Source organism: Bubalus kerabau, chromosome 13, assembly GCF_029407905.1.
Source record: "Bubalus kerabau isolate K-KA32 ecotype Philippines breed swamp buffalo chromosome 13, PCC_UOA_SB_1v2, whole genome shotgun sequence".
Lineage (NCBI taxonomy): Eukaryota > Metazoa > Chordata > Mammalia > Artiodactyla > Bovidae > Bubalus > Bubalus kerabau.
The window spans coordinates 17,058,015-17,084,270 of NC_073636.1; the positions used below are offsets into that span (position 1 = coordinate 17,058,015).

The following is a 26,256-nucleotide window of genomic DNA, read 5'->3' on the forward strand; positions in this document are numbered from 1 at the left end:
TGGTGTTTCCTCAATAAATAGTTTATTGAACACCTGTTGCAATATGGCGTTTTTCTTGACATTAGAAACACTTGCAAGTTAAAGATAAACCGTGTTGTTCATTGTCCTCGTTAAGAAGTAGGAGGAACTAAAATTTGGGTTAGCAGATTGCTAAGATTATCTGCTTTCCTTTACACTATGCAGTCCACCAAGGGACAAAAGAGACTAGACAAGGCAGACAGGGATTTGGGGCGGGGGTGTGGGGGTGGGGGCGCTATTCAGTGGTTAAAACTCCGCATTCCAAGGCAGGGGGCGATGTTCCATGTATGGTTGGGGAATTGAGATCCCTCAAGCTGCTCAGGAAGGCCATAGTAGAGAGTGAAAAGTTCACAAGCTATTAACTACAGACAAATTTCTGAAAACGCCCCAGCAGTTCCAGTAAGATGGAAGCAAAATAAAGTTTTTTTGGGTCATGCGGGCTCTGGAGGCATCTCGGCTCCAGTTCTGGGGATCGAACCCGTCCTGCACTCCTGGGGCGGTCGCTCGGGTTGTGTCCTGACTCTAACCCCCGGGCCTCCTGGGGGTCAAGGTCAAGGAGACAGCCCTTGCTGGACCCTGCGTTCAGAAAGGTGCTCACAGCTGAAAGACCGGGCAGCCCTGGCCCTATAGAGGGTCCCACCTCCTGGGCTCCGCAGAAGGACGCCCACGCCGGTGGTGGCCATGACAACGAGGCGGACGTCATCTGCGCAGGCGGCCTAAAGCCAGACTGTCGTCAGAGGGTGGGGCCTGGGGGGGGGGTGGCGACAACGCGGGTCACGTGGGAAGGGGCGGAGCCTGCGCGGGGCTGGCCGGAGGGTGTCGCGAGCGGGCGCCGAGGCTCGAGCCGTGGGAACCCGAGCGAAGGCCGCGCCGAGGCCGCTGGGCCCCGCCGGGCCGCCCCAGCCGCCGCCATGGGCAGTGAGTAGCGGTGGTAGGCCCTTCCCGAGGGCGCGGGCCCCTACGGGCCGCAAGCGGGGGGCGGCTCAGGCCCGGGGTCGCCTAGCCTGTGGGCCGGGAAGGCGCGGGCGTCTGCGGAGGGCGTGGGCCGGGGGCCTCAGCCGAGGCTCCTCCAGCAGTGCGAGGCCTAGCCCGGGCCGGCTGCGGGGCTAGGACCGGGAGGCCTGGGTCTGCGCATCTCAGGGTGGCGTGGAGCGGAGGACGGCGCGGGGAGGCCATTGGTTTTGGGGGCGGGGAGTTAAGGAACCAAGAGACACCTGGACCACTTTTAATTTTTCAAGAGCTTAGGAAACTCATATTTTTATTTCCAAATCACCCTTGGAATATTAGTTGTGATGAATGAAGCTCCCTGCCTTGTTTCATTTTTTAAAAAGTGATGCACGGCGTGTATTTTAGGGGAGGAAAGGAGGCGATTGGTGGCCTAGCGTTTTCGTTAAATTTTTCATTCCAGTCATTCTGTAGCGTTTACTGAAAACTCAACGTGTGTCAGGTCGTATACGCCTTAGGGACAAGGCCTTAAATAATGGGAATCTTTCGAGGGCCCTCTCCCAAACCCTCAACACCACGTATCTTTACAAATATACTGACATAGCTGTTGGGGTGATTGTTGGATGAACGGATTACCGCAAACCCAAGCCGTGCACCCATTGGCCTGCTAACTAGTGGACATTTGCGGAAAGCTTAGAAAGGAATAGGAGACCCTTGGTCTTGAATTTGTAGTATGAAGCGTTAAATTCTACAACATAGGAAGAGTGAGGTGGCAGACAAAAAAGCATTGCTTGAACATGAATATTCCAACACAGATGACCATAAACCAAGAAATCTGGGAGGATAGCTTAGGTTGAAGTGGGAAGGAAAAGGGTTAAGGGGATTCTAGGAAGTTTCCTGATGTGATTGACATTTGTTTTGTAGTAGAGATGAACACTTTGATAATATTCAGATTTGCTTTCCTAGTCGTCTTAAATGGTACTTGGGTAACAAATAACCTGCTTATGAGAATTTATGAATTCCTCTGTCAAACATCAATGGCCGCCATCACTTTGAGAGATTGTATAAAAAGATCGTATAGTCAAATCAACTATACTTCAGTAACATAAATTCAGCAACAACAAAAAAGATGTTTTAGTCAACTTTTGGCTAACTGGCTGAAGTGTAATTGCTCACGTCAGTTTTAAAACAATTTCATGATGTTAGTACGTAGAATCCTGTATGTGTAAGGGAAGAATGATCTTAGCTAATAACCTAGTTGTGGATTTTTGTGTTTCTGCACATTACAGACACTGGCAGAGGCTAAAATGATTATCATCTTCATCCTCCAGTTCTTTGGCAGGACTTGACTTCTCAAATTATAGCCATGCCAGAAGAGAGTGCCTATCCTGAAGTTTGGTCTATCTTACTTTTATACATTATGAGTTGTCTGGGAATAAATTTCTAATGAAATGTAGTCGTCATTCTCTGGGCTGAGAATTGAACATACACAAGTACTTTGAGGTTTTCTTATATGGGAGAGCGTCCAAGCAATGAATAGTGACTTAATGAAATGAAGTAGAGATTGTATACAGTACTTTTAAAAACCTGTCTAGGCAATTCCCTGGTGGTCTGGTTAGGACTTGGCACTTTCACCGCTGGGTGTGATATTTCTCACTTAGGCATTTCAGCATCTTTCAGTCCCAGATTGTCAGTCCTGCAGTTTCAGCTCATTTCTTGTACTTGCGTCCTCTTATGGCCCGTTTCCTTCCATAATGCATGTTCTTGTTGGTTGACTGCCTTTGCTCCTTTTGATGTAGAGATGCTGACTGAATTACTCCTTTTCTGTATATGTAAAGGGGTGGGATTCAAGCATGAGGAAGCGAATTACTTTGAAATGGAGAGCATTATGATTAATTCATTTTGGGGGTGGGAATGGGATGGATTGCCATTAAAAGAATATTTGTATTTGATTCTTCAAAAATAAAAATCTTTTTTAAAACTTTGTAATGGGGACATTTATTCTTTTTTTTTTTTAACAGTCAAATTTTTAGAAGTTATCAAACCTTTCTGTGCAGTTCTACCAGAAATTCAGAAACCTGAAAGGAAAGTAAGTATAATATTTTTGTAATATAGAGGGTAGCTAAGTGACTTACTCTTTTAAACTAGCTACACTGATTTATTTTCCTCAACCTTTTTCTGGTTGTAACTGGAAAAATGCCTGTTCCTTCTCTTCACAAGAGGCATAAAAGTGAATAAAACTAGTGTAGACCTTTTAAATCTAGATAGTTTATCTCATGGTTTCCACAGCAACTGTTCTCTAAATTGTAACATTTCCAAGCCTTATGTTTCTTTGGCCTGTGTGTTAGATAAGATACAGTGTTCTCTTGCCTATTATGATCCACCACACTAAAAATGACCCAGTCTCATGGGTCAGTTTTCATGCATACCAACCGTTTCACATAAATGGATTGCAGCTGGGCAGGTGAATACCTCTCATTTGTTGATTCATTCGGTGCAGAGAAAAAAAATCACAGACATGCATTCAAAAGATAGAGACTGCATCCATTTGTTCTTCCATCATTGTGGACTTTTGGAAGTAAGGCATTTCGATTCTAGAAATATTGTTAATCCCAGATGTTCCTCTTTTACTGTACTTTCAATTTCTCATGGAACTAACCAGAATAGGGACCAGAAAGAGATAAGTAAAACTTTTATTAAACTTACTGTTTTATAATATTCAGAAATATATTTCTTTTTTTAAGTTTATTTGAGGTTATAAAACAGTTGTTCCCGTTACATGTAAGGTATACTAAGAAACTATAGCTTTTCATAGGCTATGAAATACTCACCAAATAATATTACAGGCAGGAAGACAAATACCATATGATATCACTTATCACAATAAGTGATGGCTTTGTGTAGTATGGTGTTAACTGAAATGTGTGAATATTGGATGTGTGTCTTTTTATCCTTTTCAGTTTCAGCTAACATGGTGCAGTGTATTAAGGCCTGCCTGTATTTAAACTATAGTACTTAGTTCTCAGATCCAAGTAAAGAAAGATGCTTGAGAAGTTTAGCTGTTTGCTTTAGCTGCTACTCACTACGGTGAGAGTATTTTAAGAGTAAATAATAAGAGCATGTCATGATGGAGAATGCTGGTTAAGCTTTAATATGCATTTTTGCTTTTTTTTTATATTTGCTGTTTCTTGGTTTTGATTGGTAGTTTTGTATTTTGTTGCACAGATCCAGTTTAGAGAGAAGGTACTATGGACTGCTATAACTCTCTTCATTTTCTTAGTATGTTGTCAGGTATGTAACCAAACACTGAATAAATGTCTGTACTGTTATTCTCAGGTCTTGGTTGGTTATAATTTGAGAAGCTAATTTTAGTTCAAATAGTAAATACACTGAATTATTTTGAGCATTATCTTTTTAGAAAATTATTTATTGAAGTGTAGTTGATTTACAGTGTTAGTTTCTGATGTATAGCAGATACTGAATATAGGATATTGAATGGAATATAATTCCCTGTGCAATACAGTATTTGTTTATCCATCCTATGTATACTAGTTTGCATCTGCTAATCCAAAACTTACATTTCATCCCTCTCCCCCAGCCCTTGATAACCATAAGTCTGTTCTCTATGTCTATGAGTTTGTTTCTGTTTTATAAATACATTTATTTGTGTTATATTTTAGATTCCACATATAAGTGATATCGTATGGTATTTATCTTCCCTTTCTGACTTACTTCACTTAGTATGATAATCTGTAGGTCCATCCATGTTGCTACATTCTTTTTAACAGCTGAGTAGTATTCCATTCTCTCTCTCTCTCTCTCTCTCTCTCTCTCGCTCTCTCGCTCTCTCGCTCTCTCTGTGTATACAGCCCATATCTTCTTTTATTCATTCCTCTGTTGATGGACATTTAGATTGCTTCTGTGTCTTAACTATTGTACATAGGAGCATCATCATTATATATACAACCCACATCTTTTATTCATTCCTCTGTTGATGGACATTTAGATTGCTTCTTCGTTTCAACTATTGTACATAGGAGAATCATCATTTCAATCTGAGTTGATAGTGAAATGATTCTTCTACTGTGTATTTCTTTTGGTTTCCTAGTGGGTTTGAACATACTTTCTCATTTTCCCTTAGATTTCAGTTAATGATCTTTACTAATTTTCTTCTTAAGATTTTAAAACTTGGTTTATGACAAGTTTTTATATATAAAAGTGTTAAACCTTTGACAGGTATCGTGCAGATATTTTTCCTTTTTGTTTGCTTTTAATCATGTTGTAAATAGCATGTTTTAATTATAAATCCTCCAAAGCCAAACCATTGTATTACTTTGCTTCTACTGACCAGCCCTTAAACATTTTGGGTTGCTCCCATGTCTTGACTATTGTAAATTGTGCCACTATGAACATTGGGGTGAATGTATCTTTTTGAATTAGAATTTTTACCTTTTCTGGATATATACCCAGAAGTAAGATTGCTGGAGTATATGTTAGCTCTATTTTCAGTTTTTTGAGGAACCTCCTGTTTTCATTTTACATCAAAGTATAGGAAGGTTCCCTTTTCTCCACGGTAAGATTTTAACTTTTACTTCCTTTACAAATGATATTGAGCAGCTTTCTCATATACTTATTGAGTATTTGTTCATCTTTTGTAAAGTGTTTTCTCCCCAGATCTTTTTCCTGTTAAAAAAAAATTGCATTATTGTCCCATTAGTGAATTGTATGCCTTTTAAAATATTTTCTGGATATAAGTCCTTCATCAGATACATGTATTGTGAAGATTTTCTCCTGTATTCATCTAAATAGTTTTAGCTTTTATGTTTTGGTCTATGGTCTGTTCCAGGTTAATTTTTATGTATGACATGAGGTAAGGTTAGGGCTCATTTCTTTCTATATGGACAGGCCAGTTGAAAAGGCTATCCTTTCTCCATTGAAATAACCTTGGCATCGTTGTTGAAAATCAGTTAGCCATTTAAGCATGGATCTGTTTTTGTACTCTCAGTTCTGTTCCATTGATCATATTCCGTCATTATGGTAAACCATAACTGTTTTGATTACTGTAGCTTTAGACTGAATCCTATAATTAGGTTGTAAAAGTCATCCAACTTTGCTCTTTCTTCTCAGAATGATTTTGTCAGTTCTCAGTCACTCATTTGAATTTTAAAATCAGCTTGTCAGTTTCTTTAAGAAAGCCTACTGGGATTATGATTTTTATTGGTTTGAACTTACTGAATATTCTAACCCAAGGGTCTGCAAACATTTTTTCTGTAAAAGGCCAGATAGTAAATATTTTCAGCTTTACAGCTAGAACCCAAGAAAACTCAAGAAGAAGAAACATAACGAGTTATATTACTTGAAGAGTCACATTTCTCACGACTTTTCTTGCCCTTAATTTACGTATTTTATGTTATTTATTATTATTATTTTTTTTTTGTAATGGATTTACAGAGTTGCCAAGCTGTACCTTTCTGTCTTTCTCATGCTTGGGGATTTCTGCCCAGGACTGATGATTTCTTGGTTCTCTTTCCACTGAATCTCCAACAGGTTTATTTTCCCTTCCCAGATGCAGTTTAAGGGTTTGGGGTCTGCCGTTCTCCATAGTATTTTTTAGCTTGAGAGAATGGAGGGAGGTGAGATCAGCTGAGAGAACTGCCGTAAATGGGCTCGTCTCTCTCATTAGACTTTCGTTAGTGTCGTCTTGTGAGGGTCGTCTACCCAGCAAATGCCATTAGCACCCCCTTCAAGTTGGGACAACCAAAATTGTCTTCCTAGACAATTCCCAGATATCCCCTGGGGGACTAAGTTGCCCCAGGTTGAGAACCACTCTTTTCTACTTATTACCACAACATAAACACATCCTGATACTAATATAAGCTTCATAGTATAATTAAAAAATTTTTTTTCATAGTATAATTTTTAATGGCTGCATTCTACTGTGTATATTGTCTTCAGTCTTACATTTGGAGCATGGCTTTGGCTGTCATTTGTACCCATGGCTTTGCAAAATTATTCTGTGACTTGGTAGTTATATCCTATAAGGATAAAGAACATTTTCTTTAATTGCAAAACATGAAATTTATCATCTTAACCATTTTAAGTGTGCAGTTCAGTAATGTTGCATATATTCAGACTGTGTGCAGCACATCTCCATACTGATACGGAGTATTTCACCAGTAAAATTTACTGGTGAAAAGTACTGATTTCCATTGTTTGTATTTTCCCTAAAAAAACTATACATTTAAAGTATTCTTGTTTGGTTAGAGAACTTGAGAAGTAGTGTTTTTTTTTTTTTAAGTATTGCAGATATTGAGTGAATGCATTATTAAGTTCAAACTTAGTTTGTATAATACATTTTCATGAACTATTTTATGTAATCTTATAGATACCACTGTTTGGAATCATGTCATCAGATTCTGCAGATCCTTTCTACTGGATGAGAGTTATTCTTGCATCCAACAGAGGTGTGTGCTGCTTTTCTTTTGCCTCCATACTAGTGCATCGTCTTATATTTTTATTGAATATTTGTATTTCTTCTATGAGTGGACTTGTTATAAATCATAGGAAATGACTGAGTGGTTTAAACATAAAACTGAAATTTATTGGAAGGATACTAGTTATTTTTGAAATCCAAAGAGAAGGTAGAATAGCTTAGCCTTGGGGAGAGAGAATCAGACAGTCTTTAGACCTCAGCATCCCGGGCTAGCTGGGAACCTTGTCTTTGGTTTAGCTTCAACAGCTCCTGGGTTCTTCAGTTCTCAGTTCATAATTCCAGGTTACCACGGTTTACATCTGACCCAGCCAGCCTTGTTTAGAGTTTCAGGGTTAGTTAGTACAGATGTGGGTGCTGGGATTTCCTCCTATGTTGGTATTTTCCTGAGAAAAGAACATTACTGGGAGTGGCTGTGCCATTTATCTCTTTTTTCTTTTTCTTTTTTTTTTTGGAAGGGATAGCTATATTCTCTGTGTTGTACAATACATCCTTGAGCTTGTCTTACACCCTGTAGTTTTTAACCTCCCACTCCTCAACCCCTATATTGTGCTCCCTCCCCCCAGCCCTACCCTCTAGTTTGTTCTCCGTATCTGTGAGACTGCTTCAGTTCAGTTCAGTCGCTCAGTTGTGCCCAACTCTTTGCACCCCCATGGACTGCAGCACGCCAGGCCTCCCTGTCCATAACCAACTCCCGGAGTTTACTAAAACTCATGTCCATTGAGTCGATGCCATCCAACCATCTCATCCTCTGTCATCCCCTTCTCCTCCTGCCTTCAATCTTTCCAGCATCAGGTCTTTTTAAAATGAGTCAGTTCTTCCCATCAGGTGGCCAAAGTATTGGAGTTTCAGTTTCAGCGTATGTCATTCCAGTGAATATTCAGGACTGATTTCCTTTAGGAAGGACTGGTTGAATCTCCCTGCAGTCCAAGGGACTCTGAAGAGTCTTCTCCAACACCACAGTTCAAAAGCATCAATTCTTCTGCGCTCAGCTTTCTTTATAGTCCAACTCTCACATCCATCCATGACTACTGAAAAAACCATAGCTTTGACCAGATGGACCTTTGTTGGCAAAGTCATGTCTCTGCTTTTTAATATGCTATCTAGGTTGGTCTTGGTCATAACTTTTCTTCCAAGGAGCAAGTGTCTTTTAATTTCATGACTGCAGTCATCATCTGCAGTGATTTTGCAGTGAGACTGCTTATTTTGTTGTTATATTCACTAGTTTGTTGTATTTTTTAAATTGCACATGTAAGTGATACCATATGGTATTTGTTTCTCTGGTTGACTTACTTCGCTGTTGTTATTTGTTCATTTTAAAATCCATTTGTGAGAATTCTTTGCCTCTTAAAGATTTGACCTCTTTGTTACTTGCGTCTGAATATTTTTCTTTTAACTATTATCCTGTCTTTGGCCGCATGGAGGTTTCACAGTTGTATCTGATCATATCATCCATCTTTTTCCTTGTGGTTTTTAGGTAGTTTGTCATGCTTTGAAAGGCTTTTTCTTTTCCAAGACTATGAACATATTCACTCCAAGTATTTGTGCTTTTTATCTTTTATGGTTAAAATTTCTAAATATCTGGCCTTTATTTTGTTGGAAGTCATGAGATAGGGAATCTAGGCTTAATTTTCTATACGTGTCTAGTCATTTGCCAAGGTCCATTTATTCTTGTTTTCCCTATTGAGTTGAAGTGCCATATTTCCTAAATGAAATGTTCATTAAGTTTGATTGGATTAATTTTTGGACTAGATTTATTTGCAGTTTAAATTTTGGTGATTTGATGTAAAAAGACATCTACCCACCTGCCTACTAGTTTTAACAATGACATGTTTTTATCTCTTTACCATTAAAGAAGTATTTGAAAAACACATGAAGTCCATTTAAGATGAAATCTTTCTCATATTAAAGGCACCTTTTCAGCATTTATAAAAGTCAGGAATTAAGGTTGTGATGTGACAGAATGACCAGTGGAAACGTGGTCTTGGCTATATGGAATTGTTAGTTTTGCATATTATCTTACACGCTTGGTATATTTGGTTTTCTTTCTTTCTTTTTTTTTTTGCTAAAAGTGTAATGCTTATTTTCTACAATGAAAAATTTAGGAAAATAGAGGCAAAAAAAAAAAAAAGAAAAGAAAAAAATTATCCATAAACCCACTGAGTAAAAATAACAATAAAAACATCTTTATAAAAAATTTATTTTATTCAAAAATAGTTGATTTACAATGTGTTAATTTCCGCTGTACAACAAAGTGATTCACTTATACATTTACATACTTTTTTTAATATATTTCTTTCCATGATGGTTTATAATAGGACACTGAGTATAGTTCCTTGTGCTATACAGGAGGACTGGAGCACAGGAGGACCTTGGCGTTTTATCTTTTCTATATAGTAGATTTTATCTGCTAATCCAACCTCCCAGTCGATCCCTCCCACCCCTCTCCCCCTTGGCAACCACAGGTCTGTTCTCTATGTCTGTGACTCTGTTTTGTAGATAAGTTCATTAATAGTACAAGCATCATGATAGCCAAACTAAAATAACAGGAGATGATTTTCCATTTAAATAGTCAATCAAACTCTACATACTATTTTTGAGTACTTTTTCCTATCCAGTATGTCATTAACATTTTTATGCCATTAAATATTCTATAATATTGATTTTGATGACTGTTTATATAATTTTAGATTTTGAATTGAGAGAGACAACTATTCTTCAGTATCATTTCTTACTAGCTTGGTATTTAATTTTTGGACTTAGTATATAATTTTAAAATTCTGCATTAAAATGTTTAGTGTAAATTTTAAGAACAGTGATTTTGGACATAAATCTTGGACTATTTCTTTCAAATGGTTTCTTTCACAATTTAAGTTTAGAATTTACAGAAATTTACATTTTTGTGGTATTTATAGTAATTTTGAGTCAATGTGTTGTGAGATTGTGTTAATAAATCATTAACACAATCTCATTAACACAAATTCTCATTCCATGAGAATTTGTTTAAGGAATGAGAATTTTCTTGTTAACTTTTAAGCATGTATTTCAGTAGACATAATTTTCAGGACTGGGCCACTTCTAAACTAATCTCTATTGGGTATGTGCTGTGTGCGCTAAGTTACTTGGTTGTATCCGTTGGGTATAGTAAAGATTATTTACTTCTTTCCCCTTCCTTTACAGGAACTTTAATGGAATTGGGTATCTCCCCAATTGTAACATCTGGTTTGATCATGCAGTTGTTAGCTGGAGCCAAAATCATTGAAGTTGGAGATACACCCAAAGACAGAGCCTTGTTCAATGGAGCCCAGAAATGTGAGCATCAATACAACTAAAGAGTCTTTCCCAAATTTGAGAATTTTGTGGTAAAGGTGTTTTTCTAGTCTTTCTTTATCTTTGGTTGTAAGTATGTCCTCCTTTCCCCCGATTTTTGTCAGTATTTGGTATGATCATTACCATTGGGCAAGCCATTGTGTATGTCATGACGGGCATGTATGGGGATCCTGCTGAAATGGGTGCTGGAATCTGTCTTCTTATCATCATTCAGGTAAGAAATCCAATTTTTCATACAGAGATAACAAAGACAGTTTTTTTTGGTAACAATTCTTTAGATGACTAATATAGTCATTTTATTACTTTTGAATTATTTTACTTAATTATATTTTGATTATTGAAGTAACATATAAGTTGTATTGATGTAAAAAATTAAAATTTATTGTAATAAAGTGTAGACATGTAATAAAAGAATTACGGCTCTATCAGCTGTATTTCACTGATTCTAAGATGCACATTTTGATGTCTCTGAAATCAGGGTGTTTTCTTAGACCTGATGGTCTCTTACCTGTGCTGTCAGCCAGGCAGTCGTGATGGTGGTCACTGCCCGCGTGTGTATGTCAGCTTGGTCACAGCTGTTTGTATCATCCTTACATCACTGGGTTACGTACATTGTTGATACAACATGCTGTTGGGTTTAATTGCTTTTTAAAATGTCTTGCAACAGTCTACTGTGATTTGGTATTGAACAGTTACTGTATATAAACAGGCACAGAAAGAGCAAGCTAGATGATAAACATCTAAGTCTAAACTTTATTATAAGCAGACAATAAAAATTCTCTATAACAGGTTATTGTCATAGTTTAACTGTAGTATTTTTTCCTTTCTTAGTGGCACACATAATAATGTTACAAATAATAGTATCTTGTAATCAGTGAAATACCATATAAGCACACATGTATATATCCTGTGGGTTTTTTAAATGGATATGTTGGAATAGAATTTTTAAAGGCCAGCATCATTTTTCCTCCACTAAGAATGTTAAAATGTGTAAAGTTTGAAAGATATTTGAGGACTCCATTTCTCTAATGCAGTCCTTAAAAATCCTTTGGAGAAGTTACCCAGGAATGCATTGTATTTAATTTATCTAATAGTATTTACTGTATTTTGAAAAGAAGCTTGTGTAAGTTAAACACTCAATATCTAGGGTCCTAGTTATCTAGGAAATGCCTCTTGTTCACTCTATGAAATTAGGATTAATTTAGGAAAAAATTTTTTTAGTGGTCAAAAAGATCAAGATCAGAAAAATAGTTTAAAACACTCTTTTACTAGTGTGTGTATACATATATGTATATATGTATTGAGAAATGTTACCATTTTCAATTGGCATGGTTAACCATCTTTTTTAATAGGAAACCTTACATGGGAAGCAAATCATAGTAAGAAGATTGGATAGTGAGTATGAATTAGACCAAGCAGAAAGGGATTGTTGGGATATTTATGTTATTCATTAACACATATCATAGGGCTTTTCTAAATGAAGTGGAAATATTTTGTCTTTTTCAGGGGAGGCATTTTTAATGGACTGTAAGGTAGTTTTCTGAGCCCCTAGTGAGTTCCCATTTGGAACAAGGTACATTTCTTTAAAGGATAGCTTTGTCATTATTTCCTCTTTTAAAAAACACCTTGAGTGGCAAACTTAAAACTCCTGGGAATTAGAGGAAGAAGTGTTACAGTAGATGGGGAGAGAAGGTCCTCTGGAAACTGGTTTTAGTATCTTTCAGTACTTCAGTGTAAGGATGCTGATACACCAGTTCTTGCCTTATTTTGTTTCTTGATAGCATTCGCTTTATGACCATAGTTAGAATAACCCTGCTCTTTAAAAGACACTCAGAATTGGCATCTATCTAGCTCTTAGAACATTATACATCAGTAAAACTTTTCTAGTGTTTTAGTAAGGGCATATTTATATTCTTAAGGAACTTCAGCTGACCACTTCTAGGGTAAAGTATTGACTTCTTGAATAGTCAGTTATGAATTTGAATTGATAGAGAAAATGGAGTTAAGCTATTTTAATTTTTCAGTACCAGAAATCAAGGAGGAGTTAAATTTCTGGAACAAAGCAAATAAAGTGGATATATACTAAGTTGTTTACATAAATTCAGGTGCACAAATGTTTGTCTTGTGGTTAATTCTTCTAGTGTTAATGTATAGAGAAATTTTTCATGTTTGATGATACATATGGGTAGTGACCCATTGCCTCTTTTTAAGGCATTGCTAACATTGAAAATGTGTGGATTCACTGAAGAGATATGATTGGATCAGTGTGTTTTCACCTAGAGATTTTGAAAACTGTTTGCATGCTGTTATGTAAGGTATTTCTCACCTTAATTATTCTTGTTTCGTTCACATGGTCAGTGTTTTTCCACTATTGAGTTTTGGGATCTAAATAGGGGGTCTTGATTACAGTTTTCAAAAAGAATAGACAGTATCAGTGTGCATGGGACAGGGTAGAGGTAAGTATTATTTTGTCCAAACTGAGTTGTGTGTGTGTGCACACATGCACACATGAGCAAGGCTGAGATGTTAGTGTTATTTTTATACACACTTTAGAGGTTCATATGTACTGAACACTCTAGAAAAGCATGCAGTTAGTATTCAGGTTTTTATCACTGTTCTAATCAATGAGATGCTTTCAATTCCTGATTTCTCATTCCCTTCTCATAGGCATGCATGCTTTTTTTTTTTTAATCATCATTTATCTTAATCTTTCAGTTACAGAAACCATTTCTCGTTTATTTCCCTATAATTCCTTTGTCCAGTTAGAGAAGCATGAGTTTGTTTTTACTGGATATACACAGATCACCCTCCTGTCTGATGGGTGTGGATGTGAACAGGGTTTTGAAGAATTGCTGCTGTTTCAGAGCTGCCTGTGTGACCTTAGGCAGGTCGTTTAATCAGAAACCCATGATAGCACTTTCTGGTTGGCCAGTGGTTTGTGGACCACTGACATGCTCCATGTGGTGTGGGCTTCTGTATTTCTGATGAGTATGTACCTGTTACATAATCATGGTCAAAATAACATCTCAGTAGTTAAGTGCTAGCTTGTCTTTAATCTGGTCAGACTGGTAAACTTGGTTTTCAAACAGTAAAGAATTTGTGAGCTCTCTTAGAAGTTTTGAGAATTTTACCTTTTTTACAGTCCATTGAAATTCAAACTGAAAGACTATAAGTAGACAAATTAGGCTCTGTACAGCCATTGAAATGACAACTCAGAAAAAGAGAAAACAGAAAAAATGTAAGGTAAGCATACTTCCAGCGGTGTACTGGGAGGGAGTCGTTTGACCACAGAGGTCACTTGCAAAGCTATGGATTATTTCTGATTGGTACATACTTTTACTGAAATGTCTTCTCCAAGAGGAAAATTAAGAATTTTCAATTTCACATAAGTTAAAGTTAGTATGCTTTCATTTTTTAAAAAAATTATAAGCTTAAGAACCTGGTGAACCCTTAATTGTCTCAGGTTTACATTTTGTCATTGTATGTATGCATTTTTACATTGTTACAATCTGTGGACATATTCATGGTCTACTTTTCAACTCCTGTGTATATTTTATATTATGTATAATACACATATAAAATATATAATACTTAAAAAATGTATCAGCATAGTTCACATGCTCTTCCTTTAATGGCCTGTAATATTGCATCTTGTTATCGTAACATGTTTCATTTGGTTTTTCTCTTCCTTGAAGCTATTTGGAATGCTCTCAGTTTCTTGCTGTCATAAATACTACAACTGTGAACATTTTTGTTTTAGGGTACTTCTCAGTAGGCTTTATTTAAACATTGTAGAGAAATATAAATATACTTTAAAAGTCAAAATGTCAGCTTTATAATGTGACAACATTTCCAATCCTCTGATTTGCAGAACTGGCTTCCAGTGAAGGTTGAAAGATGCAGAGAATCATAATAGTGATACTGCAATAGCTAGGTTTTAATGTTGAAAATGCCTGTACTTTGAAAGTAGTCCGTGGTGTTCACTGCCCCTTTCTGAATTTATTCTTGCTTCTGCTTACTTGCATTTCTTTCCCCACAGTTGTTTGTTGCTGGTTTGATTGTGCTGCTGTTAGATGAGCTGCTACAGAAGGGTTACGGCTTGGGGTCTGGGATTTCCCTCTTTATTGCCACCAACATCTGTGAAACCATTGTCTGGAAGGCCTTTAGTCCCACTACCATTAACACTGGCCGAGGTACAATGCACAGGGACACAACTGCATGGGTTTGGCTGGATGTGTGCGAGAGGAGCACGAGGTGGGGAGCAGGTGGACCTCAGACGCCCTGCTTTGCTGTCCCAGGCAGCAGTGGATGGCAGTTGTTCCAAAGCGAATAAGCGGAGATTGGTGGAGTATGAAGTATCATCATCTCCAGAAAGAATATCGAAATTTTAGCCTCTGCTCATTTAAAAATTCAGTGATTGCAAACACTTAAAAAACCTAATTGCCTAAGCCATTGCTCCAGAAGTCATTGATTTTGACTGATTTCAGCACTTGCAGCAGATACAAAGGTAGTGGATTAAGATTTTTCAGATGGAGAAAGAAATGTCATTTATTGTGTCATCAGAGAGCACGAGTGCTTTTGCTGCTGTTCTCCTTGGCTTTGTAATAGCACCTACATTTTGAAATACTTGACTTTCACCTTACCCACCTCCACTTCTCTGAAATGCCATCCAAGATTTGTAATGATTGACATCTGACCTGACCCCAGCCTTAAGACAAGCAATAGCAGTGATGGCTTATTAAGGTACTTGGTAAAGTGAGCTTGAAGGCCAACCTGGTAGGGGAATGTTGATCTTTTCGTTCTGACATCTGTTTGCTGCTTCGCTGCTGCTTTTTCCCATCTCCATCCCCCTCCCCCAAAGTAAAGGCGAGGCCAACCATTATGAACTAAATATTTGCTTTGGTTTATTCTCCTTTGACTGTTTTCATCAAGAATAGTCTCTTGAGAAAACTTCAAATTTACGCTAACAAAAGGTACATTTGCCTCAGGGATGTCAGTATTTTTTAGAAGCTCCACACATGGCTGTATCATAAAGAAAACTTAGTTGAATTATTTTGACTGCTGTTTTCTGCCCTGTACTGGAGCTTTAGGGTTGCTTGTTTTGACTTTGGGACAACTTTGGGTGATGAGGCTGCAGCTGATTTCTGTCTTGATTCATCAGGTACGGAGTTTGAGGGCGCAGTCATAGCTCTCTTTCATTTACTGGCCACCAGGACAGACAAAGTCCGAGCCCTGAGGGAGGCTTTCTATCGTCAGAATTTGCCCAATCTCATGAACCTCATTGCCACAGTTTTCGTGTTTGCTGTTGTTATATATTTTCAGGTAAGTATACCATCTTTGTTGAAGTAAGTGGGGTGTGGATTTTTATTCTGCTCTTAAAAGAGGAGCATGCCATTTGAATATTAGTAGCTAACAAGTCAGCATTTCAGAATCTAGTTAGGCAAACAGTTCCATTGTTCAGTAGATGCTGAGCTGCAAAGTATCCGTGGTTATGAAGTAGAGAAGGATTTCTATTTCTGTGTGTCTGTGTGGAAGGGAGTTTGCTAGCACTGTCTTTGCAGATTTCCTTCTGTGACTGTCCAGATTCGTGCTGTGTGCAGTCCCTGACTCACTCCTGAGCTTCCTTTTTCAGGGATTCCGTGTGGACCTGCCCATCAAGTCAGCCCGGTACCGCGGGCAGTACAGCAGCTACCCCATCAAGCTCTTCTACACGTCCAACATCCCCATCATCCTGCAGTCCGCCCTGGTGTCCAACCTGTACGTGATTTCCCAGATGCTCTCGGTTCGATTCAGCGGCAACTTTCTAGTAAATTTACTAGGACAGTGGGCCGTGAGTATTTCATTATTTATTCTGAGTATTCAGATTTATTGTAATTTGCATTTCGTGCGAATATTTTTACCTGCAAGAGGTGAGCCATAATTGAAGCACTTGCTGTAACATTTTCAGGTTCACTTATCTATAGCACAGTTTATCATTTATTTGGAACTTGTAAGCTTGTAAGCATTGTGAAACTAAGACTGGCCAAGTACTTTGTATTATTTTACATCTAAGAAGCATTTTCACATCTCATTTAAGTGACCTTTTAGGTTAAGATTACAGTTGCTCTTATGAAAATGACTCCCTGTTTTGTAATCTTACTCCACTCCTGTCTCAAATAATGTTTTTTTCAAAGAAACAATTTGCTGATTATATGGGAGTCTAAAATCATCCTTTCCTGCCTCCCCTGCGGTTTTTCATAGTCCAAATGGCAGTAAACTAGTCTGTGATTAGCTGGAGAAAGGTATGTAATTACTAGTGAAGAAAGAACAGAGTTGCTAGAAATGGAATCCAGTAAATTCTGCCTTCCTCTTCATCATAGCTCCTTCTGAAGCACTCCAGCCACATTGTGATCAAGATGTGAGTTATTGTAGATTGAATTTTGACTAGTTAAAATTTTCAACTGACCAAGGAGTATTTTTCCCTCTTAAAACTATAGAATTATAGAAGAGTAAGATCCTTTATTGTTTTCAGAGTATGTAATTCTAGAATTTGTATTCCCCTGAAGAATTATTTTTTTTTAGTCATTCCTGAAGTATGGTGCTTATTCTGTGCATTTGTCTTAATGTGCTACTTTTGCATAAGTTGTAGTGACATAACTTTCTGCTTTTGCTGAAAGCCATTTTTTAAAATATAAAATTTAATAGGATGAGACTGTAACTTGAATGCCAGTTGAAAGAAATAGGATTGCCTTTACCCATAATACAGTTGACCCTTAAACAGTTTGGGCTTTAAGTGTCCACTTAGACTCAGATTTTTTTCAGTAATAAATGCTTCAGTACTGCACTGTCTGCAGCAGGCCGAATCCTGTGATGCAGAGGAGCCGTGTACACAGAAGAGTAACCATAACTTATACATGGATTTTGCCTGTGTGGAGGGTTAGTGCCACAACCCCTGCAACTGTTCAAGGGTCAACTAGACTCCTTTTCCACTCATTTTACAGAAATTGGATTATCTGTGGTGGGGGAAAGGGCTGTCCCTCCCCTTAAGAGTTGATGTGCGTACTAAGTAACTTCAGTCATGTCTGACTCTGCGACCTATGGACTGTAGCCTGCCTGGCTCCTCTGTCCATGGGATTCTTCAGGCAAGAATCCTGGAGTGGGTCGCCAGGCCCTTCTCCAGGAGACCTTCCCGACCAGGGACTGAATGCATGTCTCATTATGTCTCCTGCATTGCAGGAGGGTTCTTTACCGCTAGCGCCACCTAGGATAAACTTTGGCAGTAGTTACTACTGTGATAATTTCACAGTAATAAATCTATACAACTACTCAGTTGTATAGATTGTGTTGTGATCTCAGTGAGATTTTCTTTAAAGAGATTATTTGGAAGTTTAGTTTGTCTATAAACAGGCCATTTGATTTGGAATTAGTGATTCTAGGGGCACAGTAAAGGAATCATTTGGAAATTGTAATTTCAGGAACAAGACATTTTAATCATTGCATCCAAAAATTGCTTGCCCACCCTGTATGCCCAGAACTTTCATTTAATATAAACAAATATATGTTAATCCCATTTCTTTGACTGTGAGAATTCATAAATGTTTGTGTGGATAACAAAATTCAATTACAGATATTTATTAAAAGACTTCTTTATAATAAATATCAGAGTTTAGGCAGCAATGTTTTAGTTTTGTGTTAATATTTCAGTTGATTCCATTTTTCGTAGTGAAGTGAAGAAATGTGTGTGTACTCTTACATAATTCAGAAAATTTCATATTCTAAATGTTATCAGAGATTGATGTAAATGTAACCATATTCCTGTCTTCAGGAAGAGAAGGAAGTCTTCTCATAGTTGTATTACAATGTTTTTTAAAAAATTGCTCTTTTGTTAGTATATTTGCAATGTTTTTTATGTAATAGACACTATGCCAAAGCCTTTGACTGTGTGGATCACAATAAACTGTGGAAAATTCTGAAAGAGATGGGAATACCAGACCACTTGATCTGCCTCTTGAGAAATCTGTATGCAGGTCAGGAAGCAACAGGAGAACTGGACATGGAACAACAGACTGGTTCCAAATAGGGAAAGGAGTACGTCAAGGCTGTATATTGTCACCCTGCTTATTGAACTTCTATGCAGAGTTCATCATGAAAAACGCTGGGCTGGAAGAAGCACAAGCTGGAATCAAGATTGCCAGGAGAAATATCAATAACCTCAGATATGCAGATGACACCACCCTTATGGCAGGAAGTGAAGAGGAACTAAAAAGCCTCTTGATGAAAGTGAAAGTGGAGAGTGAAAAAGTTGGCTTAAAGCTCAACATTCAGAAAACAAAGATCATGGCATCTGGTCCCATCACTTCATGGCAAAAAGATGGGAAACAGTGGAAACAGTGTCAGACTTTATTTTTGGGGGCTCCAAAATCACTGCAGATGGTGACTGTAGCCACAAAATTAAAAGACATTTACTCCTTGGAAGGAAAGTTATGACCAACCTAGATAGCATATTGAAAAGCAGAGACATTACTTTGCCAACAAAGGTTTGTCTAGTCAAGGCTATGGTTTTTCCTGTGGTCATGTATGGATGTGAGAGTTGGACTGTGAAGAAGGCTGAGTGCCGAAGAATTGATGCTTTTGAACTGTGGTGTTGGAGAAGACTCTTGAGAGTCCCTTGGACTGCAAGGAGATCCAACCAGTCCATTCTGAAGGAGATCAGCCCTGGGATTTCTTTGGAAGGAATGATGCTAAAGCTGAAACTCCAGTACTTTGGCCACCTCATGCGAAGGGTTGACTCATTGGAAAATACCTGGATGCTGGGAGGGATTGGGGGCAGGAGGAGAAGGGGACGACAGAGGATGAGATGGCTGGATGGCATCACTGACTCGATGGACGTGAGTCTGGGTGAACTCCGGGAGTTGGTGATGGACAGGGAGGCCTGGTGTGCTGTGATTCATGGGGTCGCAAAGAGTCAGACACGACTGAGCGACTGAACTGAACTGAATTTTGTAAGAGTGAAGATATTTTAGATACAAAAGTAAATCCTTAAGTTACATAGAATCATAAATTGTAGGTGCTTTGAGCTTAAGACATTGTCATACTTTCTGAGGAGTTTGAAAAGTCACAGAAATGTGACCGTTGATGCTTTTTATTCTTGTTCTGTAGGATGTCAGTGGGGGAGGACCCGCTCGCTCTTACCCAGTGGGGGGCCTTTGTTACTACCTTTCTCCTCCTGAGTCCATGGGCGCCATATTTGAGGATCCTGTCCACGTGGTGGTTTATATCATCTTCATGTTGGGATCATGTGCATTCTTTTCTAAGACGTGGATAGAGGTGTCTGGTTCCTCAGCAAAAGATGTAAGTATTTGGTTTATTTGAAAATGAAAAAATTCATAATTTTTAGGTATCAAATGATAATTGATGCACTTACTTGTGTAATTTAAACTCTTAATTCATACATTCTTCATGAGGTAATGTCACCCCTAAGGAGTTAAAAACTAGTTCCTGGAAAGTGAAAAATTCTTAGATTTTTACAATGGTTTGTGAACTTCCAAAGCTCAACCCTGCCTAACAAAGTCTTATTCCTTAGTTCCCTTTATGGAGGTGACAAAAAACAGGTTGGGAAACCTCAGCTTAAGATACACGTAACGTGCTTGTGCAGCACCGTAGCCAGGGAATGGTGTTACGACAGTGCCTACTTCAGCCTTCTTATACTTTACTTGTTATATATGGAAATCACGTCTCATAGAACCTGGTAGTAAAATAGAGTTTGATTTTAAAAATTGTTTTTCTCTTTGCAGGTAGCTAAACAGCTTAAAGAACAACAAATGGTAATGAGGGGCCACAGAGATACCTCCATGGTTCATGAGCTTAATAGGTAAGGAACCTGTGTTCAAACCAGTGTTTGATAGGAGGAGGGCAGTGGGGGAGAGGGTATTACATACAGTACACATGTACTTGGCTTTTTGATCTAGCTTTCATTTGCTGCCAGATATTACAATTTTTAAGTTCATATTTGAAGCATTTTTCCTCTGCTTACCACAAAAGAATAAAAATTTAACGCAAAATTGAATTATTCTCCACATCAAAATAGACACCTAAATTATTGTTTTAATTGAAATTGTGTTCCTTTCACTACTTGCCCTTTGTTAAATGCTGTAGGTCAGAGGTTCCCATTGTTGATTGGCTGCACTAAAAATCACCTGGGAGCTGTTAAAGATTATTGCTATCCCACCTGTACAAGTTGTGATTTACTTTGTCTGCAGTGGGTCCCAGGCAACAGTTTTTTATTTTTTGATAACTTGTTTGAGATATAATTCCAATATCCTGTAATGTAGTTATTTGAAGTATATGGTTTAGTGGGTTGTTTTTAGTATACTTTGAGGTGTAATGATTACAATTTTAGAAACATTTCCATCACCCAGAAAGAAACCTTATACCCATTTAGTTATTCCCTATTTCTGCCCAGCCCTCCCAACTCCCAGCCTCAGGCTTTTTATTTTCTATAGATTTGCGTGTTCTGCACATTTCATAATAAATGAAGTTATATGTAATGCTTTGTGAGTATCTTCTTTCACTTAGTGTAATATTTTCAGGGTTCATCCTTTGTGAATAATATTCCCTTATATAGCTGTAACTGTGTTCAGTTTATCCAGATTGTTTCCACTTTTTGGCTGTCATGAATAATGCTGTTGTGAACATACTTGTACAGGTTTTGTGTGGATGTATGTTTTCATTTGGCTGAGTGGAATTGTTGGGTCATGTAGCAACTGTGTGTTGAACATGTTGAGATACTGCCAGACTCTTCCAGAGCGCCTGCCCCATTCTGCATCCCACCCCCCACCTCCGAGCATGTCCTCACCAGCACTAATTCTTGTTTTGATGTTAGCCACCTAGTGGGTATGAGTATTATCTCATAGGGGTGTTCCTTTTTCATTTGGTTTTGATTTGCTTCTCCCTGATGAGTAATGATGTTCAGCATCTTTCCATGTGTTAATTAGCCATTTGAGTATGTTCTTTGGAGAAATGTCTCTTCCATCTTTTTGCATATTTAAAAACTGTAATTGGGTTATCTTTTGTTTCTGGGTTTGTAAGATTAAAGATTTATTTTGGATGTGTCTTGTCAGGTATATGATTTGCAAATATTTTGTCCCATTCTATGGGTCGTCTTCCCACTTTCTTGATGGCATCCTCTGATGCACAAGTTTTTAATTTTGATCAAGTTCAGTTTTTCTGTTTCTGCTTTGTGCTGCTATTGGTGTTTCAGCTAAGAAACCAAGGTCACAAAACTTTATCCTCTTATGTTGATATCTGTGACCACTCTGAGCCAATTTTTGTGTTTGGTGTGAGAAAGGGGTCCAGATTCCTTCTTTTCCATGTAGATAGCCACATGTTCCAGAAGCGGTTGTTGAAAAGGCATTGGTATTTTATTTATTTAGAGCATGGACTGGATTATAGAGAATGGTAAAGTGAACCTCTGGGTCCCAGCTGCACCCAGCTTTAGTTGTTATCATTCTCCGGTTCTTGTTTCCTCTACCATCTACCCCATCCCCCTTTTTTTTTTTTTTTTTCTTTCTGTCTGGAGTATCTTAAATACAATCTTATTATATTTTGTTTGCTTTTTAAATTTTTGGCTGCACCCTGAGGCTTGTGGGACCTTAATATCCCCACCAGGGATCGAACCCATGTCCCTGCATTGGAAGACAAAAGTCTTAATTGTTGGACCACTGGGGAAGTCCCACAGTCCCATTATTTTTAACAATTCTCCAGGTGATTCCAACATGTTGCCAAGGTTGAATTAAGATCATCCAAATCTTATCACATAAATTTGCTACTTAGGAAAACATTTTGAAATTCACTGTTTATCTAAAAGAGGGAGGTAAAAGGTTACCTACTTACAAACAATATTAAATATTCCAATACTGAAGTGACAGTTGAGGATTCTCCTCGTCTGGCATGAAAATCATGTATTGCCTTTCTTGGCTGTTAACTGGTTTCTTGAAATAAAGGAGTCCGATCATGCCCTTCATCAGTTTGCATCAGCATGTTAACTGGGTGGCCCCAGACGAGCCGTCAGTACTGCGGACAGCTCCCTTTAGTTGACTCACCCTTCCACTGCTCCGCCTGACTCAGGGTTTTTGTCTTCCAGGTACATCCCCACAGCAGCTGCATTTGGGGGCTTATGCATCGGCGCCCTGTCGGTGTTGGCCGACTTCCTCGGGGCCATCGGCTCTGGCACTGGAATTCTGCTTGCAGTCACTATTATTTATCAGTATTTTGAAATATTTGTTAAGGAACAGGCTGAAGTTGGCGGGATGGGTGCTTTGTTTTTCTAAGTGTTCCAATATTTCTTTTTGTGTGTGTGCAAGGAAAAATATTTGGATGCATTGTTTTTGTCAGATAATGCTGGCTCCCCTTTCCTTCTCTCACAGTTTGTTTTCAAGTGCTGACCATCCCATTCCTGAGGTGGGCACGGAGCTAAGCCTGTGTGCAGCGTTAGTACCAGCTGCCTTAACACTGAAGTTTACATTACTCATTAAAATACATACATGCAGTGTTGCCTGTGATGCTGGAAACCAGTGTACCCGCCTTGCCATGTTCAGTCGTGACGGTGAGATGGTGACGTGGATCAGTTTTGCACACGACATTCAAAACACTCAGTTTCCCCCCACTTGTTTAAAAATAAATGTAGTTCACATTGCCACTTTCCAGTATTTTTGAGCTTATTTAACGAGTTCTGGAGCATTTATATCTAATCTATATTTTAGATGTAATTACTTTTTATACTTTTTTAACTCATAGTATCCACGTTCCCGCCCTCCCCCATTTTATTTGTTCCTCCGCAAAGCAGCCACTCCGTCCAGGGCAGAGTCAGGCTTTCAGTCCATCTGTCACCAGAAACAAGGCTCAGCTCCTCTGCTTGTTTTCCTCTCCCCTTTCTTCTAGGGGCCGCACAGCCAGTGCTGTTCTGCAGGGTTGGCTATGCCCTTGAATTCCAACAGGTCACTTGAGAATACTCTTCAGGATAATATGCCCCTATTTTTTTTTTCCTAAATTCCTAAAGCAAACATCAAATTCTCAAGCAATGTCTGTAGTTCAGTGGGGGGTGAACGACGAGTAATTCATGCTAGGAATTTGTGTATGTTGTTGTACTTTACAACAGCAACATGAGTGTAAACAGTAGACAATAAAATTTTATTTAATAAAACTTTCAGTTGTGTTGGAAAAATAAAGTCTGATATTAAAAGATTTCTAAGATTACTTGTATAGATCCATCGTATTCATACAAAATTCATCCTGAGATATCTACTGCAAATGTATTAGTTGCATCCTAAAAACATGGAGGGACAGTGACCAACAAAATGGCACTTAGTTTTGTGACTGACATTTGGAAAGAACAGGGAAAAAATGTTCTCAGTGTCCCAGTCTCTATCTGAAGCAGCACAGTTTTTCTTATAAGTAATTCATTTTTATTTATTGTGCTTTTTTTATTGTCCAAAAAGATCAAACTTAATTTTTCAAGGATGTCTTTCTCATTAGTATGGTTTTCTGTCATGGTTGACTTTCTTAGTAAGTTCAGGAAGTTTATCTCCTTTAGCTGAGGATCACAAAGCCAACTAATTTCAGGAGCAAGGAGGCAGAGAAAATACAGGCAGATAGAACAGTAGGTATGTCAATTGGAAAGCATCTCCTGGGGGCCTAGGACCACTGTAACCATGGAAATAAGACCCAGTGTTACAGTCGTTTGTCCCCAGGGAAGGTGGAAATACTGCTTTTAATCTAAACTTTCAACTTGTAAATACTGATACCATAGGGCCAGCCAGTGAAAACAGACCGCCACTTCTCAAACTGACCAACGGAGAACATAAACTGCGTCAGGGCTATCACTTCTAAACTGTGCCCTTAGGAAAAGGAAAAGACGCAAAGGACAGGTGGGTTACAAGTCTCTCCCCTGCACCAGCATTTGAGAGTAGCTTTATCAGTGCCATGGGAGTGGTCTTGCAAGAGTTGGCCTGTTTGGAGACGGGGTCTCTGCTTGGGCCTGTGTATTTTCTGTATCCCTCAGCGCCTCCTGATTTTGAAGGAGTAACGACAAGAGCCTTGAGCCCTCAAGGGAAAGGACTACAGTCTCCGGAGAATCATGATGCCCATGATTAAAAATAAGGACTTTTTTTTTAAAGGTACTGGGGGAAGGCTACCATTAGAGCAACTAGTTGGGGCTGAATCTTCATAGTATACAAACAGAGAGGAGACGATACATATTCACTGGTTCCACAATTCTTCCCATTGTTTAGGACGTACAATATAAACATCTGTTTTTGCTCATAAAAATACCTCTAGGTAAGACAGTGAACCTGTAGACAAACTATATTCTGGCATTTTTGTCATTAGGCCCCTGATTTTATATGGTTATGAGGGGCCTGGCTGACCTCTGGGTCCAGGGCTGGAAACAAGATCAGGGGTAGCCAATGAGAACCACCCAGAGAATTGTGCACCTAACAGGCAGTAATGCTGGAGCCGCTGGAGGCCACACAGGAGCCAAGCTCGAGAGGTAAGAAGGTGGCCAGTGACACTGGTGGACCTTGAGGATGTGAGGTGGTGGCGGGACGTGAGCCAGAAATAATCCCCCGTATTTTCCTTTAAAGAACATACATACTTGCTAACCATGCTGGCTACACTCATGGTTCAACATCAAGTGAAAGAAACAAAGTCGCTCAGTCATGTCCGAGTCTTTGTGACCCCATGGACTGTAGCCCGCCAGGCTCCTCTGTCCATGGAGTTCTCCAGGCAAGAATACTGGGGTGGGTTGCCATTTCCTTCTCCAGGGGATTTTCCAACCCAGGGATTGAACCTGGGTCTCCTGCGTTGCAGGCAGATTCTTTACCATCTGAGCCACCAAGACAGTGCCCCAAATCATGTAAATCTTGATACTAGGGATATGGTTTTTAGAAACAGTACTTTTTGAGGTGAGGATAAGAAATGAGGTTCTAAAGTATATACACATGCTTTTGAGCAGGGCCCTGTATTTTCATTAATGAATCAACCATTTTTCATTATATAAGAGCTGGTCAACCTCTAGCAGGTAGGTGGCTGTACAGACAGCTAAGTGGAAACATCTGCTTATCACAAATGTTATTCCTATTTTAATCTCCTCTGCTATGCGGATTAATTCCATATAGTAGATAACTCAGTCAGGGGAGGCCAAGTAAGTCCTTATACAGATGTGGCTTTAAAAAAAAAACAAACCTGACACCTTAAATGGTTATTTGCATGAATAGTTTTTAGTGTGGACTGGGAAGAAATGACCTAATTTGGAATTCAGGACTATTTTCCTATGTATCTCCTGGATTAGATTAGAAAAGTAATACCTGAGCTTTTTTTTTTTTTTAACAGCTGGATTTAACATACCAGCATTTTGTGTTCTCTGTTAATATGAGCTGGAGTCTAGCATTTAAATGATGGCTACAGCTTACCTGTAATTACAATTCCATACCACCACA

The 26,256-nt window shown here is 38.6% G+C and overlaps 1 protein-coding gene across 5 annotated transcripts; it reads left to right on the top strand.

Moving 5' to 3' along the window:
• Positions 1–739: 739 nt before the first annotated feature.
• Positions 740–24,004, top strand: SEC61A2 (SEC61 translocon subunit alpha 2). 5 transcript variants are annotated; one of them, XM_055543584.1, is made up of 12 exons: positions 740–758; positions 2,985–3,052; positions 4,189–4,254; positions 7,349–7,427; positions 10,634–10,765; positions 10,888–10,997; positions 14,823–14,976; positions 15,945–16,105; positions 16,416–16,613; positions 19,922–20,113; positions 20,557–20,633; positions 22,905–24,004. In XM_055543584.1, exons 4-12 carry the CDS (start codon positions 7,367–7,369, stop codon positions 23,089–23,091), a joined length of 1,272 nt encoding a protein of 423 aa, XP_055399559.1. In that variant the 5' UTR covers positions 740–758; positions 2,985–3,052; positions 4,189–4,254; positions 7,349–7,366; the 3' UTR covers positions 23,092–24,004. The 5 variants fall into 5 exon arrangements, with proteins under 5 accessions (XP_055399559.1, XP_055399560.1, XP_055399562.1 ...); XM_055543587.1 differs by lacking the exon at positions 740–758 and adding an exon at positions 803–949; XM_055543583.1 differs by lacking the exon at positions 740–758 and adding an exon at positions 803–936.
• Positions 24,005–26,256: the final 2,252 nt, after the last annotated feature.

What these genes read in the sequence shown, in the direction of transcription:
- SEC61A2 (XM_055543583.1), top strand. An exon ending in TATTCTTGCATCCAACAGAG is followed by an intron (nt 7,428 to 10,633) that starts GTGTGTGCTGCT and finishes CTTCCTTTACAG; the next exon opens with GAACTTTAATGGAATTGGGT. An exon ending in GTCTTCTTATCATCATTCAG is followed by an intron (nt 10,998 to 14,822) that starts GTAAGAAATCCA and finishes CTTTCCCCACAG; the next exon opens with TTGTTTGTTGCTGGTTTGAT.